Genomic DNA, 21,756 nt, shown 5'->3' with positions numbered 1-21,756 from the left:
TGTCTGACATATAGCCTGAGCGGTGCTTTTATGTTAAAAACCGTCTTGATGTGGATTTTTAGAACTGTGGCGGCGATACCTGAAACCTGCGAGCGCTCGCTGGTGGACAAACAATTACACTTCTGCTTCTCAAAAGGTTTCTCCTTGAAACTGTCACTAAGTGCTTGCTCATGGTGGGAATTGTTGAATGGTCTAGACTCTAAATGAAAAGTGTCCTGTCTCAGTAATGTCTTCACGCCTGTGCAAATACATCGGCAGTTGCTGGTTGTTGCGTAACATATGGCCCAACTGTAATACACGTGATACAAACAGTCTGCAGGATTGTTTGGTTTCTTCAAATACTAACAAAGATATTAAAAGAAAGTAGTGCTGGTTAAGGTAGTGCTGAAAACAACTAAAAAGATCCCTTTGATATTTAATGGTCATTGGTCAAAACAAGAAATGGAAACCAGGAATTTAAAGGTTGAAAGTTTCTGAACAAGTCAAACAGGCTTAAGTCTGAGAAGTACTTTTCTTTTGTAAGGGAAGAAGCACAAACAGAGTGAAATCTAGAGTACAGAAGTCATATTTATATTAGCATTTAGAAAATATAGAGACTTTCCATTGTTGATTGTTGAACTCTTCTGCTCATATTGTCTGACATTTTTGGGCGTTGGATAATCTTAAAGTAAATATTTCCGGCAGTTTTTACATGATCACCCCACAGTGAAAGTCGATACGTCCCTGTTACCTGCTGACCCCTCATATCTAACCAGCAGAACCAGTGGTTTAATGATTAACAAAACCCAGTCATGTGTATAAAGGGAGCTTTCCACATCAGTGTCTTTGGCAAAAGCTAAAGATTATAGTTGTTGTTTTGTAATTTATGGATGTGTTGCCAGTGTTTGACCCTTACTGATCTATCCACCAATTGGACAGTTTCTTGGTGTTGATTTCAGGTCCTGCTTGTTTCACAATCTGCCTGTTGGTGTTATTAATCATTACTGTTTTACATTTTGTTGGCAGAAGTCAGTAGTGGGGCAAATGTAAACAGGATCTTTATACTTGGTTTGCAGTCAGGCTTAAAATACATGCTTTACATGGGAGTTTACTAGCATGCTGTTTACCCTGCTAATGTTTTTTTCCGTCTGTATTTGGCTCCATCCTTGTTTACGCTCAGCATTAAAATGCATCTTGTTTTTATTTGAACACAAGTGGGCAGTTTAAGAAAAAGTTGGTTTTCCAAACAACTTGAACATGGTTACCAAATCTGTAGCACCAACAAGCCTCTGCAGTCCTCTGTCTAGCAGTGTGCCTCTGTGGATATGTCTTTATTTTCTGTTTTCACACATAATATGAAATGTTATTACAAATTGAAATTGAGACACATTTTCTAAACGGGACCTTTGATGACCTCCAAAGGAAATGTTAAGAGTTATCAGCTATTCGCACACTTCAAGTGGTGGTGGAAAGGACATCTGTGACTGGGTGTTCTGGTAAATGCAGCAATCCTTCACGTGTGTGAAACGTGTCTTCTACTAGTGAGTCAGAGAGAATGACCTGAGTTGTGTACTGTATGTAGGCTCAGTGTCTGTTTTGTGTCTTGGATGTTGGACTTGAGGTCTTGTTATCTTTATTCCACCTGTGTGAGTCTGGACATTTACACGCACTTAAATAACCAGGCAGCAGTCTGGATTCTGCAGTTGTCATGTAAATGAGAAACCTGGTTTTCGGCAATTGGTATACAGTATCAGAGAAACCCGATTTTCCCAGCCAGACTCTCTTAGAGAAAGCTGATCTCTTGGCCATCTATTCATGTGTTGCTGATGCTCTTGGTGTGGCAAAATGTATTTATGTAGTGTATAAAAATAAGTCTGCTGTGGTATTCTGGTGAGGGTTTTTTTTTTGTGCGTTTCTTTTTAGACCATGGTGTCATCTGCAGGTTGCATTATAGTCAGTGTCCATTGCTCTCGCTGCATCCATTCACACACTTGTATTTTTGGGCTGCAACTAACAATTATTTTCATTGTCAGTCATTCTGCTGATTATTTTCTTGATAAAATGTTTTCTACAGAAAAAAATCTGACAATGTTGGAAAAATGACCATTATAATTCCCCATCTTCAGTTGTCTTGTTTTTTCTGACCAACAGTCGTGAACCCAAAGGTATTCAGTTTACTTTGTATGACAAAAGAAAATCATTAAATCCTCACATTCATGAAGCTGGAACCACTAATGCTTTGGCATTTTTGCATAAAAAAACAAATTTTCAATTGACAAAATGGTTTCAAATACATTTTTGCTGTACTGACTAAGCATCACAGTTCTATTGTGTATACAGTATGTGTTTAGGGCAGCACAGTATCTCTTTAAATAGTGACAGCTGAACTGTGATAGTGCACTGAGACCACGGGTGTGTCCCTTGTCCGGTCATATCTGGTAATGCCGATCGATGGAGTGATCTAAAAATACAGATGAATACTTAGTCAAATACAACATAAATTATTTCTTCACTTGAATTTCCTCTCTGTTTTTCAGTGCTACGTCCTCTGTCTTTTATTTACATTTGTGAATTGTGAAGGTAGTGGTGCAGATCTTCAGCATGTGAGACTGGCTTTAGGAGCTCTTCCTGTCGCTGATATTTGTCTAGTGTTTTTCTTCAGGCCAAGCTCCTCACAGCTGTTGACACACCATTTTTTTCATATCTTTTCAGGTTTAATCCTACACTCCCCTCCCTCTTACCTTCCTCCCTTCCTGGTTCTCACCCCCTGCCCCATTGGCTGTTGTTCCCCAAAGGGCAGAGCTAAGTATGGGGTAAGAGAGCTGAGAGGAGACACCAAGACAGCACAAGCTGAGGAGGCCCTCTAACCTGCACAGGTAAGATCACACAACATGCACTCTCACCTTCGGAAACACATGCAGCATATGATTAGGTATGTACATATAGAGATCAATCTACATTTAAAAACACTACTAAATGTGTGTCTTCCACTTATCTATTAGTCTTAAATTTTAATTGGCATTCAATTTGTGTGAAGATGACTTAATTTTGAACGGTGTGTTCAAGAAAATTTCCATATTTCACTTTATTTGATCTTTTATCAACCAAGGCCTGACTCCAGCGTGAGGTATTTAAATCTGTGCAAACAGAACCTTGAAACTCATTTAGATAAATGCTAAAATCAGTCACACACACACACACACACCCAGACCCACACACACATCCCTTTATAACCTGATACTGCCATTGTTTTCCGCTGTCACCCATCCCCCACGCAGGTGAGACTCCTCACCTCATTGAACGTTTTATCAGGTGGAAACCGCAGTGGTCAAACACAGCCTGGCATTGTCCGGTAAATTACTGCCAGATGTAATCAGCGTGCTGCAGACCTGCTTTCTGTGCTGATCAATGTAACTGAAAACTGCATCAAAGTCCATCTGGCAAGCTGTTGTTGCCAGGATCTAACCTGCACTGTCCACAAATTGTTTGTTTTAAGAGCCCAACAGGTTGCTACACTGGGTATATACATTGATTTTTACATTGTTTGATTTTTGGACAATATGCAAAATGGTAACTACAAACCATGTACAGATGAACCTTTTTCACCTTTTAAAGTTCACTCCAGTTGGAACTTCAGTATTTTGGAGGCAGAAATATGTTTTTGTTGACAAAGACTACATACATGAAGATTACAAACACATTGTGAAACAAGCATTGCTTAAAACGATGAGAAAAATGTCTCCTTTATAAAAGAGGCAGAAGCGGAAGCTGCTGAATTTATAATCAGATTCAACTGAAGTTAAACTAATCCACCTTAGATGGAGGATGTTCATTCTTGATTGAATTGGTTACTAAATATTTCTTTTAATGTCATTTCATCACGGAACTGTCTGTGAGTTGTGTTTAAGTGAGAGGAACTGGAGGTTGTACTAAAGACTGGATATAGCTGGATGGCTTTAGATGTATAGATGGCCAGAGAGGGACATCTTGTAACCTGCAAAACCCATTGTGCATCACACAAAACTATAACCCACTGCTTACACTAATTAAAAGTTATATTTAATTTAACACATGTATATATTAATTTCTATACCATGGCCACGGATGCTTGGATGGACGGAAATGCTTGTTTCTGATTATATTGCAAATAACAATAGCAGTAGTGATGGTATTAACTCACTAACAGTTAAGCTCAGAGGAAGAGATACCACTCTGCTTTGTGTCATGCATTATCATTTTCATGCATTACCACATAAGTGTCAAGCAACTAGTCTCCATACAGTAAAAAGTCAGTAATCCAGCCAAAAACATTCTCGCAGACGCACCACTCTCTCCCTCTTCCACTGTCTTTACAAGTACTCTGTTCTACTATTAAGTACAGTCATGATGTTCTTGCTGTGTGGCTTTGTGTGTCTGTTCTTGATGAACCGAAAGATCTTGCAAAGTTTGCAAAGACATCCACAAGCGTAATAAACAGAAAGGTGCAGTTTGAATTTTGGAGGGAAAACACTAGGCTAATGCATGAGTGTATTTAGTCCCGCACTACTGATGGTTAATGAGACATCCGCATTCTGTGGTCTTGTCAACATGTTGTTTAGTTTCCTTCTTTAGAATCTCCCTTCCCTCACCCACTCATTTCCCAGAAGTCTCCTTGTTTGTAGGGAGATGGCAAAGGACAGGAAAGCTTAATTATCCATGAGAAAAAGAGAGCGAAAGGAGGGGGTCCGAAAAGAAAAGGCTATGTCTGTGCTTGTCCTTGCTTGTAATATAACACTGATATTCCTTCAGGATTATATATCATCATCCTGTGGGGATGTGACTTGCTTTTCTCCTTGTTTTCACATAAATATGAGCAAATTTCAAGAGGAGGGAGAAGAGAGGCTAGGGAGGAGGACAGAAGAAGACAGGCAGACGAGATGAGGAAATCAAGGGGGTAAACAGGGGATAGGGAGTGGGAAAGAGAGCAAACACGGGCGCAGCAGTGCAGAGTTGTTGCTAGGAGGCTGACAGGGCAACATGATACAGAGGCAGGAAGGATATAGGCAGCGGTGCAGAGGGAGATAAACCCACTGAAGTCATGGATAACTGACATAAGTCAGTTATCCATTCTAACTTGTCAGGTAGAGTTCACCCACCTTTTTAACTGTTTAAGTTTCCAATAACTAGTATCACTGAGCAGAAACTTTAATGCAATTCATTTTTCTCTTTTGGGTGTATCTTCCACAATATCTATAGCTCTATCATATTATGACGCAACTTTAATTCCTTCACTTTTTATCTAGCACCATCAGCCCCTGCAAAACTAAACACATTTCCATCAGGCTCAGCTGTACTGTTTTTAGAGCTAAATAGCAAATGTTGGCATGCTCAAAGTATTGCTCTGCCTAAACACAGCCCAACACACAGAGCTGCTAGCATGGTTGTGATGTCTTTTCTTCTTTTCTGATTTACTGAAAGGGTCCAGAAGTTTTAAAAAAAAAAGAACTGCCCCCAAATCACCATAATATCTCCCAGATGTTGAGACTTTTGACTTTTTAGAGCTAACCCTCTGGCCTGTTGGCTCAGCAGCAAAAGCTGCACACTTATATCCATTATATGTTTTGTTTTATTAGTTTCAAAGGGAGTCTTCTAGTAGCCTAGGGGCTTAAGATGTTGACCATGTTGTCGCCAGTTTGGCTTGGGATCTTTATTGCCTGCAGCGCTTGAAATTAAGGATGTGCCATTGCGTGGGGATGATACAAATAGCACCCGGGACACAAAGATACAGTGTCTGAGGCTATTTTGGGACAGTAGAGGAATGTATCATTAGAAGTGAAATTATTACGGTTATGTGTTGTGGAATATATATCATTTTAACTGTGAGGTACCAGAAACCAGTGTTCCTATCTTGGTGACCTTCTCAGTAGATTTAGCCATTTTTTTTCAGACCCTTATTTCTAAAAAGAACTAGCAGAACTTCAGTGGCGGGCCAGAGTGAGTCAATGAAGTGATGCGAGTTACTGAAACAGTTATTAAACTATATTCATTATGTAGAATGAAAAAAGAACTTCAGTTTGAGGCAATGGGTGTTGAGTTTCACACTGCTCAAAGTGAAATTGGGGACCGTTGTGGGCAACTGAGGGGAAAAAGTTAATTTCAAGGCCTGATTGCCCTGATCCCTCCCTTTCTCTCCCAAGACAAATCCACGCAAAAAATATAAGTAATTTAATAATCGTGGATCATTTTGGTAATTCAGTCTTTTCTGATCATCGTTGGTACTGCAAAAATTTCAAAAGTGTAGCTGATCAATAACATTCTGAAAACCCTACAGCGCCTCAAGCAGACGTACAGTGGATGTGGCTGCCTCACTGGCAAGCATAAAAAGGATAAAGCAACAGGGAATAAGAGGCCCAGAAAGTGAAGGGAAGAAGGTCGAACAGACATTTTCAGTAAGGCAAAGAGAATGCTATCAGCGAGAATATGTGAGCCAGCCAGACCAGAAACCTGAGGCACGCTCAAACCTCCTGAAAGGCTGTATTGTCTGTTCGAACCCACTACTCCCATGTTGTCCTCATTTCTTTTGTTTTTTTTTTTCATTTGACGAAATGGCCCTATATCCAAAGTGACCATACACCCTCAGTTATCTATTAAATTTCCCTCTGCCATTATATTGCTGCAGTTAAGTTAACAACATGTCATAATCAGTAAATATGGCAGTATGCTTCAGTTGAAGTGCAAATGGCTGACATAATGGCTGTGATTCCACGCTTATTGGCAGGCTTTGTTACAGGATAATCTTATAATATGACCTCGGGTGCACCTCTTTCATTGCAGATAATTGTCTAATAGTTTTATTTCATTTAGTTTGGACTACAGCCACAACTCCCAGTTTATGCATGCATGCAGCTAAGTGATTGCGATAACTGCCTGTTTTGTCAGCGCGCAACATATGGACAAACACACACACACACCCTGCTGGGTAACCTGGATGGCATCTGTTGGTTGTTGATTTGCAGGGTTTGCAGAATGGATTTTCTGTCTTAAAGTTACACAATGGTTGAAAACACAAGATTTACTGGGTTAGCAGGGAAGCAATAGGTGAAAGGGATTAGTGATTTGACTTGTGGTAATAGGTTTAAGCCCTGTTTGGCCAGCACCACCCGTCTGAAGTGTATTTAAAAGGGAGAGACACTGGCTCTTGTTTTACATAATATGTGAGTGCTAACCACTGATGTCTGCCCCAGTGGGTGTAGTTGGGTTGCTGAAATAGACCCTTAAAGGGATCAGTGAAGTAACAATACCACTAATGTCTTCATGCAAGTGCAATTTTCTTTCCAGTGCCGTGCCATTCGGTTATGACAAGTGATCCATGTACACGTGATCCATGAGACATCTGAGGCCGAGAGCAGTTGGCTATGGTGGTAAAATTTGGAGGAGTGGAAATGTGCTTTCAATTTCCTGATATTTCATCTATTCTGAATGACATGGTCAGGCTCCTCAGTCTGACCTTGTGTCACAGTGGTCTTGTGGTTGAAATATCTTCTCTTCTTTCTTAACAACAAGAGAGAAGTGGTAAAATGACACAATTCACCATTGTGCCACCCTTAACTGACCATAAAAACAGTCATTACTGTCTCGTTTTCCCTGAAATAGAAAGCACATGACCGTTACCCTGGAAAATCAATCGATTTTTCCATCAGGGCTTCTTATCAAGACTGACTGAAGTTTTTGAAAAGGCTCAGTTGTATGAACGATCTGTTACAAACATGTTTTCCACAGTAGTACACTTCCAATCCATCACTGACAGGTTTGATTAAAAAAAATCCTATAAAGTCAGTTTTTTTTCAGTAGCTGCTTTCCCTAAATTTACACTGTTGAGGAATCTTCCTGTTTAAATTTGTCTGATATAGAGTTTGTGTTTTTCTTAATTATAGATATTTTTGGCAAACTCCATAACTATGCTGTATATTAAACACTGTTCGTTTATTCGTTCTGTTTTTTTTAGATGCAAAACACAACAAGAGAACAGGTAACATGACCAAAATCTATTGTAATAATCACCAGTAGAGACAGACAGCAGTTCCCCTTACAAAACGGAGGGAAAAGGCCCTGGGTAATTTAGTGTAGGTAGAACAGGAAGTCCTGATGTCCCTTTACATAATGACCAGACTTCTAATAAAATATTAACACCCTCTATCTCCAGTGGATAATCCATATTGTGCACCAGAAACTAGACATAATTCCTTCCAGGTTATCAGTCCACTCTGATATTGTAGTGAAGCATTTTCCTATCCCTAACATCATTATTTCTTTTCCCCGTGTGTCTGCTCAGGTGGTGACGGGTGCAGGACGCTGTCATGGCACTGCTGCGGAGGAGGCTGAAGCTTGTGGTGACAGTGATGATGATTAACCTCTTCATCTTCATCCTCATGTCCCGACAGAGCAGCCAAGACAAAAACGGGCATCACAAGGTCCAAATCCCCTCCAAACCCTTCTGGACCAAACTCGTTCCCAGCTTGGCTTACTGGAACCGCCAGCAGCAGATTCTAGACCTTCAGAACAATCCCATCCTGATGACTAACTACAGCACCGCAGACACGCCCGATTGGCTTAACGACACCAGTTCGACCTCTGACCCATGCCAGTCTAACATCAGGGTCACCACTCAGGTGAAAGACTACAACTCTCTACCGCACCGCTTCAAGGACTTTCTGCTTTACATGCACTGCCGCTCCTACCCGATCATGATGGACCAGCCTGATATCTGTAAGAAGCCGCCGTTCCTACTCCTTGCTGTCAAATCCATGGCGCCGCACTTCGACCGCCGCCAGGCCATCCGTCAGTCCTGGGGGCGGGCGGGTGTTATAGCCAATCAGACGGTAGTTACTATCTTCCTTCTCGGCAATGCCACAGCTGGGGACCACCACCCGGATCTGTCTGAAATGCTGCAGTATGAGAACGCCCACCATAAAGACATCATCCAGTGGGATTACCGGGATTCATTCTTCAACTTGACCGTCAAGGAAGTTCTGTTCCTGGAATGGATCCAGACTCGTTGCTCTGGTGCTCGCTTCATCTTCAAAGGCGATGACGATGTCTTTGTAAACACCTACCGCATCCTGGACTTCCTCAAGGGCCTCTCAGAGCCCAAAGCCAGGGACCTGTTTGTGGGTGACGTGATCCACAACGCGGGGCCACACCGAGACAAAAAGGTCAAATATTTCATCCCAGAGAGCATGTACATCGGGACATACCCTCCATATGCAGGAGGGGGTGGGTACCTCTATTCTGGTGACGTCGCTGCTCGTCTGCACAACGTGTCACAACACGTAGCGCTCTACCCGATAGATGACGTCTACACGGGTATGTGTCTTAGGAAGCTCGGGCTGGCCCCCGAGAAGCACAAAGGCTTCAGGACCTTTAACATAGAGGAGAAGTACAGGTCAAACCCCTGCGCCTACAAGAGCTTAATGCTCGTTCACCCAAGGACCCCACAGGAGATGATCCAGATCTGGGCCTGGCTCAGTAGTCCGGACCTGAACTGCCAGTGATTGCGCCGCAGCAGGCAGGGACTGACGGAACCGGCCCTTGAAAAGAAGATGTTTTAAGCCTGTTCACGAAAGGTCAAAGTGACAAAAAATACATTTTGAACAGGGTTATGACTTAAAAGTTGGCAGCTTGAAGGTAAGATATTATTATGAAAGGTCACTTTGAGCCTCAACTCGGAGCAGATGATGCATTGTACCTCTAAAAATGAGGAAGGCTGCATTAACGCTATTTTTCAAAATGGCCACCATAGTATTTTGACTTGATGTCAGACTTCCATAGACGAGCTAACCCTGCTTTACTGTCGAACGAGCTTCACCCAAAGTGACCGTGTCTTTTTTTTGCGTGCACATATTTATATCACAACTATTTATAAGGCCTTTATAATGCTTTAACACTGTGTGTGAGCTCCGTGGTGGAGCGTCTCAATGCTGTATTATAAAAGTAAGGAGACTAAGAGGTGGGGTGTGTCCACCTGGGACTCTTTTTGTTGTTTGGTCAAGGGGAAAGAAAATGTGTCAGATTATGACTGATGACAAAATGATCTTGTTGTGAGCGTCTTGAGTGTCTTCAAACATAAATATAACAGTGAAGCTCTTGAACTTCACTTCTTTGTAGCCGGTGGTTGTTACAATGTGTTACAAAGTGCTTCCTAGTGAACACTTCCTAGTAATTTTTGCTGGAGGCTGAGTTTGTGCTGCTATTCCCATCCACACTCCCTAAAGTATTTACTTGTGACTCGCTCCAACTCAAGCTCAACCAGTTTCTCTTAGTAAAGACTAGGGAGACTCATGTTTGGTTCACCGTTAATTTGTGTTAATTTACAAACCGTCTTAGGTCTTGAAAAGGAGTTTGTTTTACCTTAACTTCTTTAAATAAATTCTATATCCTAAAGTTTATAGGTTTCACTCTTTATTTTGTTAAGGAAAGTTTCTTTGTTTCCTATGATTTTAGTTTTAAGTGGTAGATATATCGCATTACAACCAAACTTCAAATCCTCACAAAGAAATTTTGAAATGGGGTGTTTGGTGGATGGAATACACACTTTGCTTTCAGGAAATAGGAGGAATACAAGTCGAGCTCTGCACTGCTCAGTAGGTCTGGGCTTGGGTTTGACATGAATGGAGAAATCCAAATGCTGTCTAATTCTGCTTCAGGTTCTCACTTTACACAAAAAGTAGAACTGCTCGTATAAACCAGAAGTGCATTTTCAGAGATAGGTGTTATTTCAGACTGCCGGAGTGGAGCCTCTGTCTGAAATATTTGCACTTGCCTCATGAGTGTCTGCAGTTGTTGTGTTGAATGCTGTTGTGTGTGTCTAAGCCACCTTAGTATTTGTTACTTGGCAAATTGTCTATGCATTGTTCTCTAATCATTTTGAAGACTTAATTTCAAAAAGCATCCATTTATGGAGGAAAGGGTGTCTTATTGTCTCGACTCCCTGTTTTGGGGCGATACAGACGAAAGAACTCATGATAATTTGTGGCTCCAGATATATTCTGAAATCTGTTTTGCCCTCTTTCCACGCCGAAGTTTGAAAATGGTGGAAAACTCATTTTGGAATTAAAGTCTTCAAATTATCGAGGTTACTGCTCAGCTTACTACTGTATGGCTTTAGCACAAATGCTGTTTTTTACTTGCTTTACGAGAGGAGGGCCGAATATATTCACTTTGCGTCTGTGTTACACAATGTTCCTTTTTAGCCGTATGTGGGACACTTGAAACATATTGACAGTTTTCAGACGCACCTTTTTATGATATTACATGTCACCAAGATTGAAATGACTACAGAGAAGGAGATGCTCTTTAGTTTCTCTAAAACCCTGATCAGAGAAGTGTGTTATATGAATGTATATCTTTGCCCAGGTTTATGGTCATTTGATTAATTAAGAGTTCCGTTCAAGAAGTGGATTTTTCTTCAGTATTCATGGTCAGAATTCCCACAGGACCCAGTCAAGTCAAAACTGAAAATAAGTTGCATGAATGTTTGTTTCAGTCCAATGTTTAAATTGACCCTGAACCTGGTTGTTGCGTTTCTGATCTTCGAGAGGAAGGGCGGATGTTCCTACGCCTCTGTTACAGCTCCCCCTGCTGGTCAGGGTGGTGATCTTTAAGCTTCAGACTCAGCTTTATACAGACCCAGACCCAGAACTGTAGTCCTCATTTATTTTTTCATGTTTTAACTATCCGTTCATTATCTCGGTCTTAGACTTTAAAGAATGTTGTCAACTTATCTCTCCGTTTCATTCTTTACGTCACTAATGTAACCGTTTGGGTCGTGCCACACAAGGAAAACCGTTTAGACAATCATGAGGTTCTTAAAGGTTAATTTTGTAAAAGTTTCTTCTGGGATTACCTACTCATTGGACGCTATTTTAATTAACTTAATGCAGTGGAATCAGTCTATCTCCATGTAGGATAAAACATAACACTTTAAAGTATTTAAATCAAAGCGTCGTCTATTCTCTTCTTCTTATTTGGGTCATGAATCCGTCTTCACTGTGGTTTCCCACTGCTCACATACAAACAATAGGTTACATTATGTTCTTGCTGCACACAGTTTGCGGCTACTTGAAATGTTTACATGCTTTAAAAAGTCATCACTTATTTTTATAATTGTTGCTTCTTTCTGATGCCTTGTATTTTGGAATTATGCGTCACTGCGCTTTTGTTTTGTAATTTTGCTTCACAGTTTTCCTTTGAAGGACCATTTCCTTTACATGCACAACTTAGATGTGTGTTTTGACAGTCAGTGTTTCTCTGGTGTCAGTAGCCAGGATATTTCATTTTCTAAACTTCTGTAGATGCTGGTGTTGTTTTTCAAGGCAGTAAACCCGTGTGTATAGAGAAACATCCTTTTACTGTCAATGTGCAGTGAAATGTCAATGTAGCTCCAGCTTCAGGATTGCAATACACATGATAACGTAATAGTCAACATGACGGGGACACATTTCCAGACAAATAAATCGACATGATTGCAGCCAGGGAGATAATATCCAATAAACTCTAACAATAGTAAGAAGGAATCATGTTTTCTTCACTAGTTCACTTCACTTCTCACGTTGACCAACATACAGCGTTTTGTGTTGTTGTTGTTTTAATTTATTTAATTCATCAGGACTGAGGATCAAATATCTGTCTTTTGTTACCTAGAGAGAAGCATTCAAATTTCGAAATGAAATGAAATGAAAATTTATTTTCAGATGAATCCTTGCTTTCATAAGCCATTAAATCTTTTCCTTTTATTGTACATTGCTGCGTTCGCACCTGTTAACATTGTGTTTCAGTATGTCATTACTGTGTTACACAACACCTGCACTAGTCAGATGAATACCAAATCTGTGCCTGATGTTTGTATGTACTGTATGTTTAAGATTATCCTTCAGCAGCCATGTTAAGCTTGATCGCTTTTAATACAGAAAATGACTTGATAATTTCAATAAAGTTATATTTTGCTGTTTTTGTATATCTGTTCTATGCATTATTGTAATAAAAACAAATAAATTATGAGTATAAAGCCATTTTGTTCCTCTGTTTGCATCACTGACTAAAAATACAATTAAATGAATATTAAATATTTTTTTTAATTAAAATTTTGTTCGTATTTAATGTATTATTGTCATCAGACAAATTGTTGTTTCTGTGCTTCAAACCATCCATTCTCCTTAGGCCCCGTGTATTTGAAACGAAAGAGAGAGCGTTGTTTTTGATGATCCTCATTCTTATTTGCATTGTGTCAACAATTTTGGCTTGTGACCCTTTAAAATAAAGGAATAGATACTTGTGACATCACAGATTATAAAGAGAAAAACAAATAGATTTTGGAAATACATAATTTGAAATAAAATCACATTTAAACTGAGCTCTCCAAAATCTTCAAATTGGCTCATGCAGTGAATGTACCTCAACAGCAGAGGGCAGCAGTGTATAAACTGCCTGCACACTGACATGTAAACAGTGTCTCAAATTCATATAAGCAACTTTTTAATCTGTAGTGGGTCCATACTAGAAAAGCTCACAAAAATGTTTGTGTGCTGTTAATTAATGATATTCTCCCACAATGCAACACACGGAAACGGACAGCTGGAAAAATATATACATTGAAAACTTGGAAAACAAAAATAAGATTTAAATCATCTTAAATTGAATCTTGTTTTCTGTGACTATAAAATAGTAAACTATATTGATATTTTGTGTACTAACTACTACAACATTTAGTATATAGTGCATACTGCCATGAACGTACAGTCGAAATATGTGAGACACAAGCGGGATGTTAGCAGTCGAGCAGCTGACAAACTCATTGCCCTTCCCTCTCGAGGGAGTTTACCCTCCAATTCTTCACAAGGGTTTCAAGGGTATAAGGCAAAGATGGGACATGGTCGCCATGACGACCGTATTCCTAAGGCGGTGGCAGTCGGCATCTGGTGCATCTGGTGTGGGAGAGCAGAGGGTGTGTGTGTGTCTGTGTGTCTGTGTTTTCACTGCACTATTATCTTACTCATGATGATCCAATGACCTTTTAAGGAGAAGACAATTCAAAAACACAAATGGTTTTGGACTTTAAGCAGATCTTGTTCCTTGCCAAGAGAGATACTTTGTGAAATTGTTTCAGCCAAAGGAAACAGCCTCTGTACCTTCAGAGACTTTGCATCTGAGAAGAAAGATAACATGAAGCCAACTAACTGTATAAAACTCTTTAACAACAGATAACAAAGCCCTGTTACATCACAGCATATTTGACTGATTTTTCACGACGAGGTGAACATACAGCAGACTCATTAAAATTAGAGTAAAAAATCCATGCCATGATCTGCTTCGCTGTGTTAAAACTTAATGAGGTGACTGCATGTTAGTCATTTCTGACTGCACCACCTGTGAAGCCTGTTCTGAATGAAAATTACAACCAATAACGGCACCACGGATGATTCAAAACCTGAATCTATCACACTTACTACAGTGGCATTGTGGTGTTTTTGTGCATTTTTATGTCTCCACCCTTGAAAACTGCTTCCCTTTCCTTTTAGGCTCCACCGTTGCATCCTGTTGGCAGGGATGTATTCTGAGGAAGACTGCAGCACATGCAGCATCTCAGGTTTTGGAACTGACACCTTTCAAAAAGCCCCTATTTGTGTCATGTCCTGCCATCATATCCTGTTTCAAAGACAGTCACAGTGCCCTTGAGATTTTAAATCATGGATCAGGAGTCAAACAGTCGTCAGCTTGTTTGTAGCAGATGAAAATACGTGCTTTTGAATCTAATTAAGTAGTTACTCTGATAATGGCCCAAAAAGTGATACAAAAAGAGCACCTGAAGGAGAAGTCTGGGGATATTTCATGTTTTTCATAACAAATATAATAAAAAAAAGGTCAAATGCAACAATGTACTGATTCCACAAACAAGTGTTTTCTATGTACTTTAGAGGTCTTTGTGCCACGGCTCCATTAAAAACACATCATCGAGCCTAACCTTTGCACTGGGTGACATGTTCCTTCATTGCGATAAACATGCAGCACTGTGGTTTAATTCAAGTCAGTTCCACTACTGGAAACACTCACTAGAGCACCAAATGTGGATTAATCCGCCTCTGAAAATAGTCCCCAACAAATGTGCTACGTTTGAGTAGTGTTTGCTAAAAGTTAGTGCCCAGCTAATTTAGGAAATGATTTAGCCTTTCTTCAAAATGAAACTAGATATTAGTCTCCTGTTTTAAAAACATTTGAGTATTCAGTTTTCAGTAGGAATGAATGGGTTTGGGACTGAGAGCCACCGACCGGGTAGAGAAGTTATATCCATGCAGTTTTTGTCCCGGTTATTTTTACCAGGTCAAAATAGGAAGTTTTTATGCTTTTAATGCATCTTTGATAAATTAGTTACTATTTAATTACTCCCTGTATAAAACCTGAGGTTCAATTGGATCCAAGTAGAATCTAAAATTTACACTGTTGAGGTAATGAAGATTTCAACACCCTTCAGTAAAACATAGAGTAAAAACTGTTTTTCTTTCACTACTGATGATGATGGTTGTCAGATGGTCTTGATGTGCTTAAACCTGAGAGTTTTAGTTTTTTGTCAGGAACAAAAAGGTCCATTGTTGTTCTTCGTGCACTTGTTGGAAATTGTAGGAGTTTTGGATGTTCCAGATGAGACCAGAGCTGGAAAAAGTTATACACAGGATGCATATATGTGGCACACAGCCTCTGCCAGAAAAGCTCTGATTGTCAAGAGAAAGCAGCAGAAAGTTAATTGATTATCCGCCTCTGATACTGATAGCACCTGAAGCTTCTGGATGTAGAACAAACCACACCCACCTGGTTCTCTCTGCAGGATAAAACAAACACCAGGAATCATTTGTAGCTGCTTTCTGATCCAGGTCTGAGTGAGACTGAATCGGAGAGCGACAGCTGAGTCATTCTGACCACTGAGCTCTTTTCCACTTTCTTTTCCAGCAGCCTGATTTTCAGCACATTTAACTAAAAGCTTGGAATTTAATATTGAGCTGAGCCAGTTACACTTTGTCAAGAACTGGCAAAGCCTGTCTCTGATCTTGTTTAGTCTTCTTTCTTCATCCTCCTTCCACCCACCATTGTTTTGCTTTAATTTTGATTTCTTTTTTATTGTTATTTCTTTTTGTATTATTGTGTGTATGGGTTTTGAGACAGGTTAGGGGACACGTCTGGGACCAGCTGATAAGATAAGACAGAGCAGTGTTATTGTAATTGTTGTGTAGCAGTTACAGTGAAAAGAGGTATAAATATAAAACACGCCAAAAATATGAACAAGCTAAGGACCATAAGTTGCTCATGTCCCACAAACTAAGGTGATGATCAAGTCTAAAAGGAAGAAAGCTGACCACATCCTGATTCCAGGATGACATCATCAGCTTGCTGCCAGGAAGCCAGGATGATAAATGGGTGCTTAAGTTCTCGGAAATTGATGGGAGCAGTGATTCTCGCTCACACACACACTCACACACTGATGAGCTGATCTGTACTTCACATCACTCCCTCATCTGTCATCGAAATGAATGTAATCTCTCCGGGACTAAAGAAGCAGCACCTATTGGATATTGTCGACCAGGAAAACACACATAGACACCTTTTCTCCCTTTCTTCCTCACCCACTGTCTGACACACACACACACATACACACATGCAAACACAGCATACATTTGTAAAGCTTGTAGAGGCTATAGAAAGCATCTGGCAACAACTGGTGCCTGTAGATCAAAGGAAAGAAGAAAAGTTATCAGACAACTCACTGGGTCCTGCAGGCTCAATGGTTCTGTATCCTGCTGCATTTTGCTGAAGTAAGTGGAGCTGACATTAATCATTCTTCAGATTCCTGCATTAGTCCAGCAGCACTAAGAGGAAATAAAAAGAGAAAAAAAGGGAATTTTTTACTGTATGTACTACTACTTGTTATTATTAATTATTATAATGCACTGTATGTCATATGTAGTAGCAAAGTTTTAAAGCAAAGGTTAAGGGCATACATTTACTTGCTTTTATTTTAATAGACAAAGTCTCATTACTAAATTCATAGCACCAGGCTGTTTTTTCCCCACTGGAACAAGAAAGTGAAGGAAACAGTCGGTCAGAGTGAGTGTGGAGGTTTGGTTGGTGAAGGAGGTAACATGGACAGAGTGAGTCACCGCTCTGATCCATATCTCCACTTTCCAGCTAAATCACTAAAATGCTGGAAAGGTCTGTTGTTTAAAAGCCACTATGCTGCAGGTAAGTCGCTCAGCCAAGAAATACAGTGTTTGAGATTGTTTCTGACATTTCTGCCATCAACCAAATAACAATTTTAAACAGACTTCTGTTTTTAGTGCTCACAGCATGAAATATTGCATTACAAATTACAACAGCAACTTGTTTTTCCACAATCTGTGTACCTGGTACAATATCCAAAGTGTGATATAGTTTTTACTGGAACAAATTTCAAATTGCAGGAAACATTGCAAGCACATACTGGACATAATAGCTGAATTCTTTATTAAATATCCAGTGTGTAACATTTAGGAGGATCTATTGGCAGAAATGGAATATAATATTGATAGAAATCTTAAGGATGAGACTATATGTTTAATTCAGGTTTAATCAGAATCAGAATTTATTCACCAAGTACTTATGTAAACAATTTTGTGCAGGTGTCAGAAGAGCAAAACAAAGAAGGAGAACAACTAGGTTACAGGGCAGGTAAGGTTCAGTGTGATGGGTCACATGCACATATTGTCTAAAGATACCGGTCATGTTGACTCATAAATGCAATCAGCAGTTTACATAAATACACAGCGGAAATATAGTGTACATATAAATAATAATACATTTTCTGTATTCTCTCAGTACAAACAGTATTGTCAGAAAAAAGAAAAAAAACCATTCATTAGAGTATTAAAAATAATGATCCTGCTTAAACACAAACCCTTGAGACATAATGTTTACCCTACACTGTCGGCCAAATGGTACCTGGCTCCGAACATCAACATGAAGCACTTTCTGCTCACAGGAGGGCACAGCGGGAAAGAAGGGCAATTTACTGCAACACTGTGTTGAAACAGTGTCCCGGAGGTGGAGGGAGTTATGATGGATGATCCACCTCCTGGTTTTAATGAACGTGTAGCTTACAGCTCTTCCAGTCGGTGTTTCTGAGGGAGGAAGTTGTGCTCTAATTCTCTGCATCCTTTGGGGAGAAGAGAAATGATGCGGGAAGGGAATAAAAAGGGAGATAATACAGAAGAAACAGAAGCAACAGTGAAGAACAAGAAATGATGGAGCCTTGGAAATGTGGCATGAGAAAGCTGGAGAAAGAAAGGAAGGCGGAGGAGAGAAAAGAGAGATAGACAAAAAAATTACGTGTAGACAAAAATTAAGCAAAGGAAAAGGAGTACAAATCAGAAATAGTCGTTACAGGGAGGCAATAGAGAGTGGAGGAAGAATAAGAGAAGGTATGAAGGAGTGTGGTGAGGGAAATGAGGGTACGAGCATAGGCCCCCTGAGAGTTGTAGCTGAGGATATCACTACTCTGACTCGTGGAAGAAAAGAATATCTAAATGCAAAGATTGCAATTCACTGTCGCTGCAGCACAACGTGCAGACTACCAATGTGCTTTTGACACGACTCCACCCTGCTGCTGCACAGAGGAGAGGAAAATCTTTACCTACACTGCAGAAGATTGGTGTTATACTGCACGTCAGACCCATTTTTATATTAGCACCACAGTTAATGGCACAAGAACTGGTTAAACCAGACACTGTAACCATGTACTCATGATGCAGGATCCATGATGTTCTCTAGAGACAAATCACAGATGAAATGTTAAAGAGTCTGTGACCTCCAATGGACCCCAACAGTATGATGAAGTACCTGGTGCAGCTGCCCGCACTCCTCCTGTCCTTACAGTGTCTTTAAACAGACTCAAATAATAAAGAGAGTCTTCAAATAGAAAGGAGTAAGCATGCAAATATCCAACCGAAATATCAGTTTAGGTTGATTTTCTTTGCTTGATAACAAGGTTTTCTTAGTGTTCTACAAACACTTACTACAAATTCTACTTTGTCGTTTTTCTTCTGGCAGAGCAGGCGTTTTGAATAAGAGGTGTGAAATGGGTAGTCCAGCCTTCAGCAAAATCATGCTTCGGCAGAACATAGACACAGGAATCAATAGCTTTGAAAGACTTCAGGTCATATCATCATTTAGCCCACTCCCTCTGCTGTTTGGTCCAGTTTCCAGGCTCCTTTGATTCTCAGGGGATGTTTTCCAAACCACAATATTGCAGATACATCTCTAGGAATCTAGTCTGGCTTTTTTTAACTATTACTTACTACACATAAAAACAAATAAGTTGTCATTTTACTGATACCTTCAGTAGCAACATTTTGTGACTTTCCATACATTTACATTCAACATTAACAATGCTTCCTCGTTATTCTTGTATAAAAGCTAAAGCAGGGATCTCAAACTACCAGCCTGGGGGTTATTTCCAGCCCTCGATCCCCCTTCCTCCGACACAAGACATGTCAAAAATCTAATGTATTTCATATCAATTTCCCCCTTCATATTACTCCTTCATATACAATTAAAATAAAAACTCAATTATATTTTTTAAAAGGGATTTTGTTTGCCGCAAAATAATGGCAAAGGTCAAAGGTACCCACAAATATGTGCAAGCCATTGATAAGTAGAGAGCAAGTTTCAGGTCTTCAGTTGTTGTTTGGCTGTGAACTACAAAGATGATATAAAAATGAATAGAAACTGCTGTTTTTTTGTTAAGTATGATGTTAGTAAATGAAATATTTTCAGAATATTGCACTTCTTGGTAGTACTTGAACGTTGAAGTGGTCCTCCTATGAAAAGTGGCCTCAAGCCAATTTGAGTTAGAAACCCCTGGCCCCATAAATTAATCTGAGTAGCATTACCTTTCTTCCAAAATGCAAATAAGTAGTATATATATACATACTATAGGAGGCAGGGTTGACTCATAGCACCATTTTTATTAAGGAGCAGCTGAAAATACCAGATTGATGTGAATGTCTTGATCTTTCCTCCAGTGTGAGGGTAGTTTGTGTAGTGGCATTATGTGCAGTGTACAAACCTATTTTGGTACTTCTGTTGCTTGGCAGAACAACATTTATTTCCTTAAAATGATTTTTGGGGTGAAGTTGAGAAAGCTTTTCATGAACTCATAATCTTGGATCTGAAGTGTTTGCTTATCACAGCATCTTAAATTTCCTTTCTACACTGTCATAATTATTGATGATGATGAGAGGAATATACCCTGAATCTGTTTTCATCTCTCAATATCAGCTCCCTCCATCTATCTCTGTCTTGTTTTCTGCCAAAGTGAACCCTCTCTTAGTCTCTTCTTACCTCTTATCTCACGCTTTCCTCTTCTTTTAAATCGAGTGAAATTCTTCACACCACTTAAACCATCCCATGTTTATTTTCACCTTGTGCTTCTGCCTTCTTGCCTTTCCTCTCTTTCCCTCAGATGATCTGACCTGCAGGGTGTGAGGACTGTTTGTCATACCATTGCTCTCTCATTGCACAGCTCCACCTGCATGAAACGGCCTTCTCACTGTATCAAACCAAACAAACACAGTAAAGCGAGCTGCAGCTTAATCTCCCTCAGTAAAAACAGATGTGTCTTTTACGCTGTCATGGAGGAAAGTGATGGCACAGGAACTTAAATGGAAAAACTGAGTTCAACGCAAACCTTCGCCGCTGTCTCTCTCCTCCTTCCTCCCTCTGCTCATCTTTATTCCTGGATCTTCGAGGATCGCATTCAGCCTACCTGTGGTGTCTCATTTCAGTGTTACACCCTCCAAACTGGCGTCCTCTAACATAGGAAATGTCACAGAATATCACAGTGAGGAGTGCTTGCTTTGATTCCTATCAGGTATAAATATGGCTGGTGCTGTCTAAGTGATCTCGCTGCAGCTGCTCTCATTTAAACAAGTCACTCCAGCTGTGACTCCAGCTGAGTCGATAAATCTGAAAATTATTTCATGCCCTACAGCTTGTGGAAAACAATGTAAGAAGCCAACTTTTTGTCCGCTGTACCTCTCTGTGATCACTCATTGTAACTGTCACTATAGCCAATCACACATATCATACAACGCTGTGGTCCATAAGCTGTTTTCATGTTTACTCTGTCATACAACTGCACGATCATGAAATACAGAAGCACAAAAAGTAAAGTTGGTACCGACAACAGAAACAATGGCTCAATTGAATTGAAGTTTGGCTGAATTAAAACACCAACCTCCTGAAAGAGAATTGAGGAGGAGTGATTCAGATGTTTTCCTATTGTTTCGGTGTTTCATCGTAAGAGATTTTCACAAAAACGACTTGAAAAGTGTTGTCAAAGACTTGGTCAGCCTTGTGTGGACTTTTTATTCTGACAATTCTTTCTTGTGGTTTTAACATACAGAGACAGGCTAGAGCCAGTTCATGTACATTTATGGTTCCAAATGGTGTCCGACATTTCTTAGTATAGTCAAATCAGGTAGTCGGATGACCTTGGGCCAACTGGGTATTAAAGACTGATAATTAGCCAATTGGATACAAAAGAGCACAAATACATCATTTGTCAAGTTGGCAGGTGATCTCTAAGAAATGCTGTGCATATTAATAAGGTCAACGTTATGGTAAATAAATCAATAGGGACACTCACAAGTTATGGATTAAAGGGCTTTATTGCACATCATCAAATTAACGAACAGGCTTTACCACAAGCCTACAAACTTG

The 21,756-nt window shown here is 39.9% G+C and overlaps 1 protein-coding gene across 2 annotated transcripts in view; it reads left to right on the top strand.

The window, feature by feature from the left end:
- The window catches only part of b3gnt2b (UDP-GlcNAc:betaGal beta-1,3-N-acetylglucosaminyltransferase 2b), a 23,707-nt gene extending 10,682 nt beyond the window's left edge, over positions 1-13,025 (top strand). For both annotated transcript variants that reach the window (XM_035663148.1, XM_035663149.1), the window contains 2 exons: positions 2,692-2,855; positions 8,291-13,025. In XM_035663148.1, the coding sequence (XP_035519041.1) occupies positions 8,316-9,509 (1,194 nt within the window). In that variant the 5' untranslated portion in view covers positions 2,692-2,855; positions 8,291-8,315 and the 3' untranslated portion in view covers positions 9,510-13,025. The remainder of the gene's footprint in view (positions 1-2,691; positions 2,856-8,290) is intronic.
- The last annotated feature ends 8,731 nt before the right edge of the window (positions 13,026-21,756 follow it).

Source organism: Morone saxatilis, unplaced genomic scaffold (assembly GCF_004916995.1).
Source record: "Morone saxatilis isolate NCDOM2014 unplaced genomic scaffold, NCSU_SB_2.0 Contig19, whole genome shotgun sequence".
Taxonomy (NCBI): domain Eukaryota; kingdom Metazoa; phylum Chordata; class Actinopteri; family Moronidae; genus Morone; species Morone saxatilis.
This window is presented reverse-complemented; position numbering and strand designations above follow the sequence as displayed.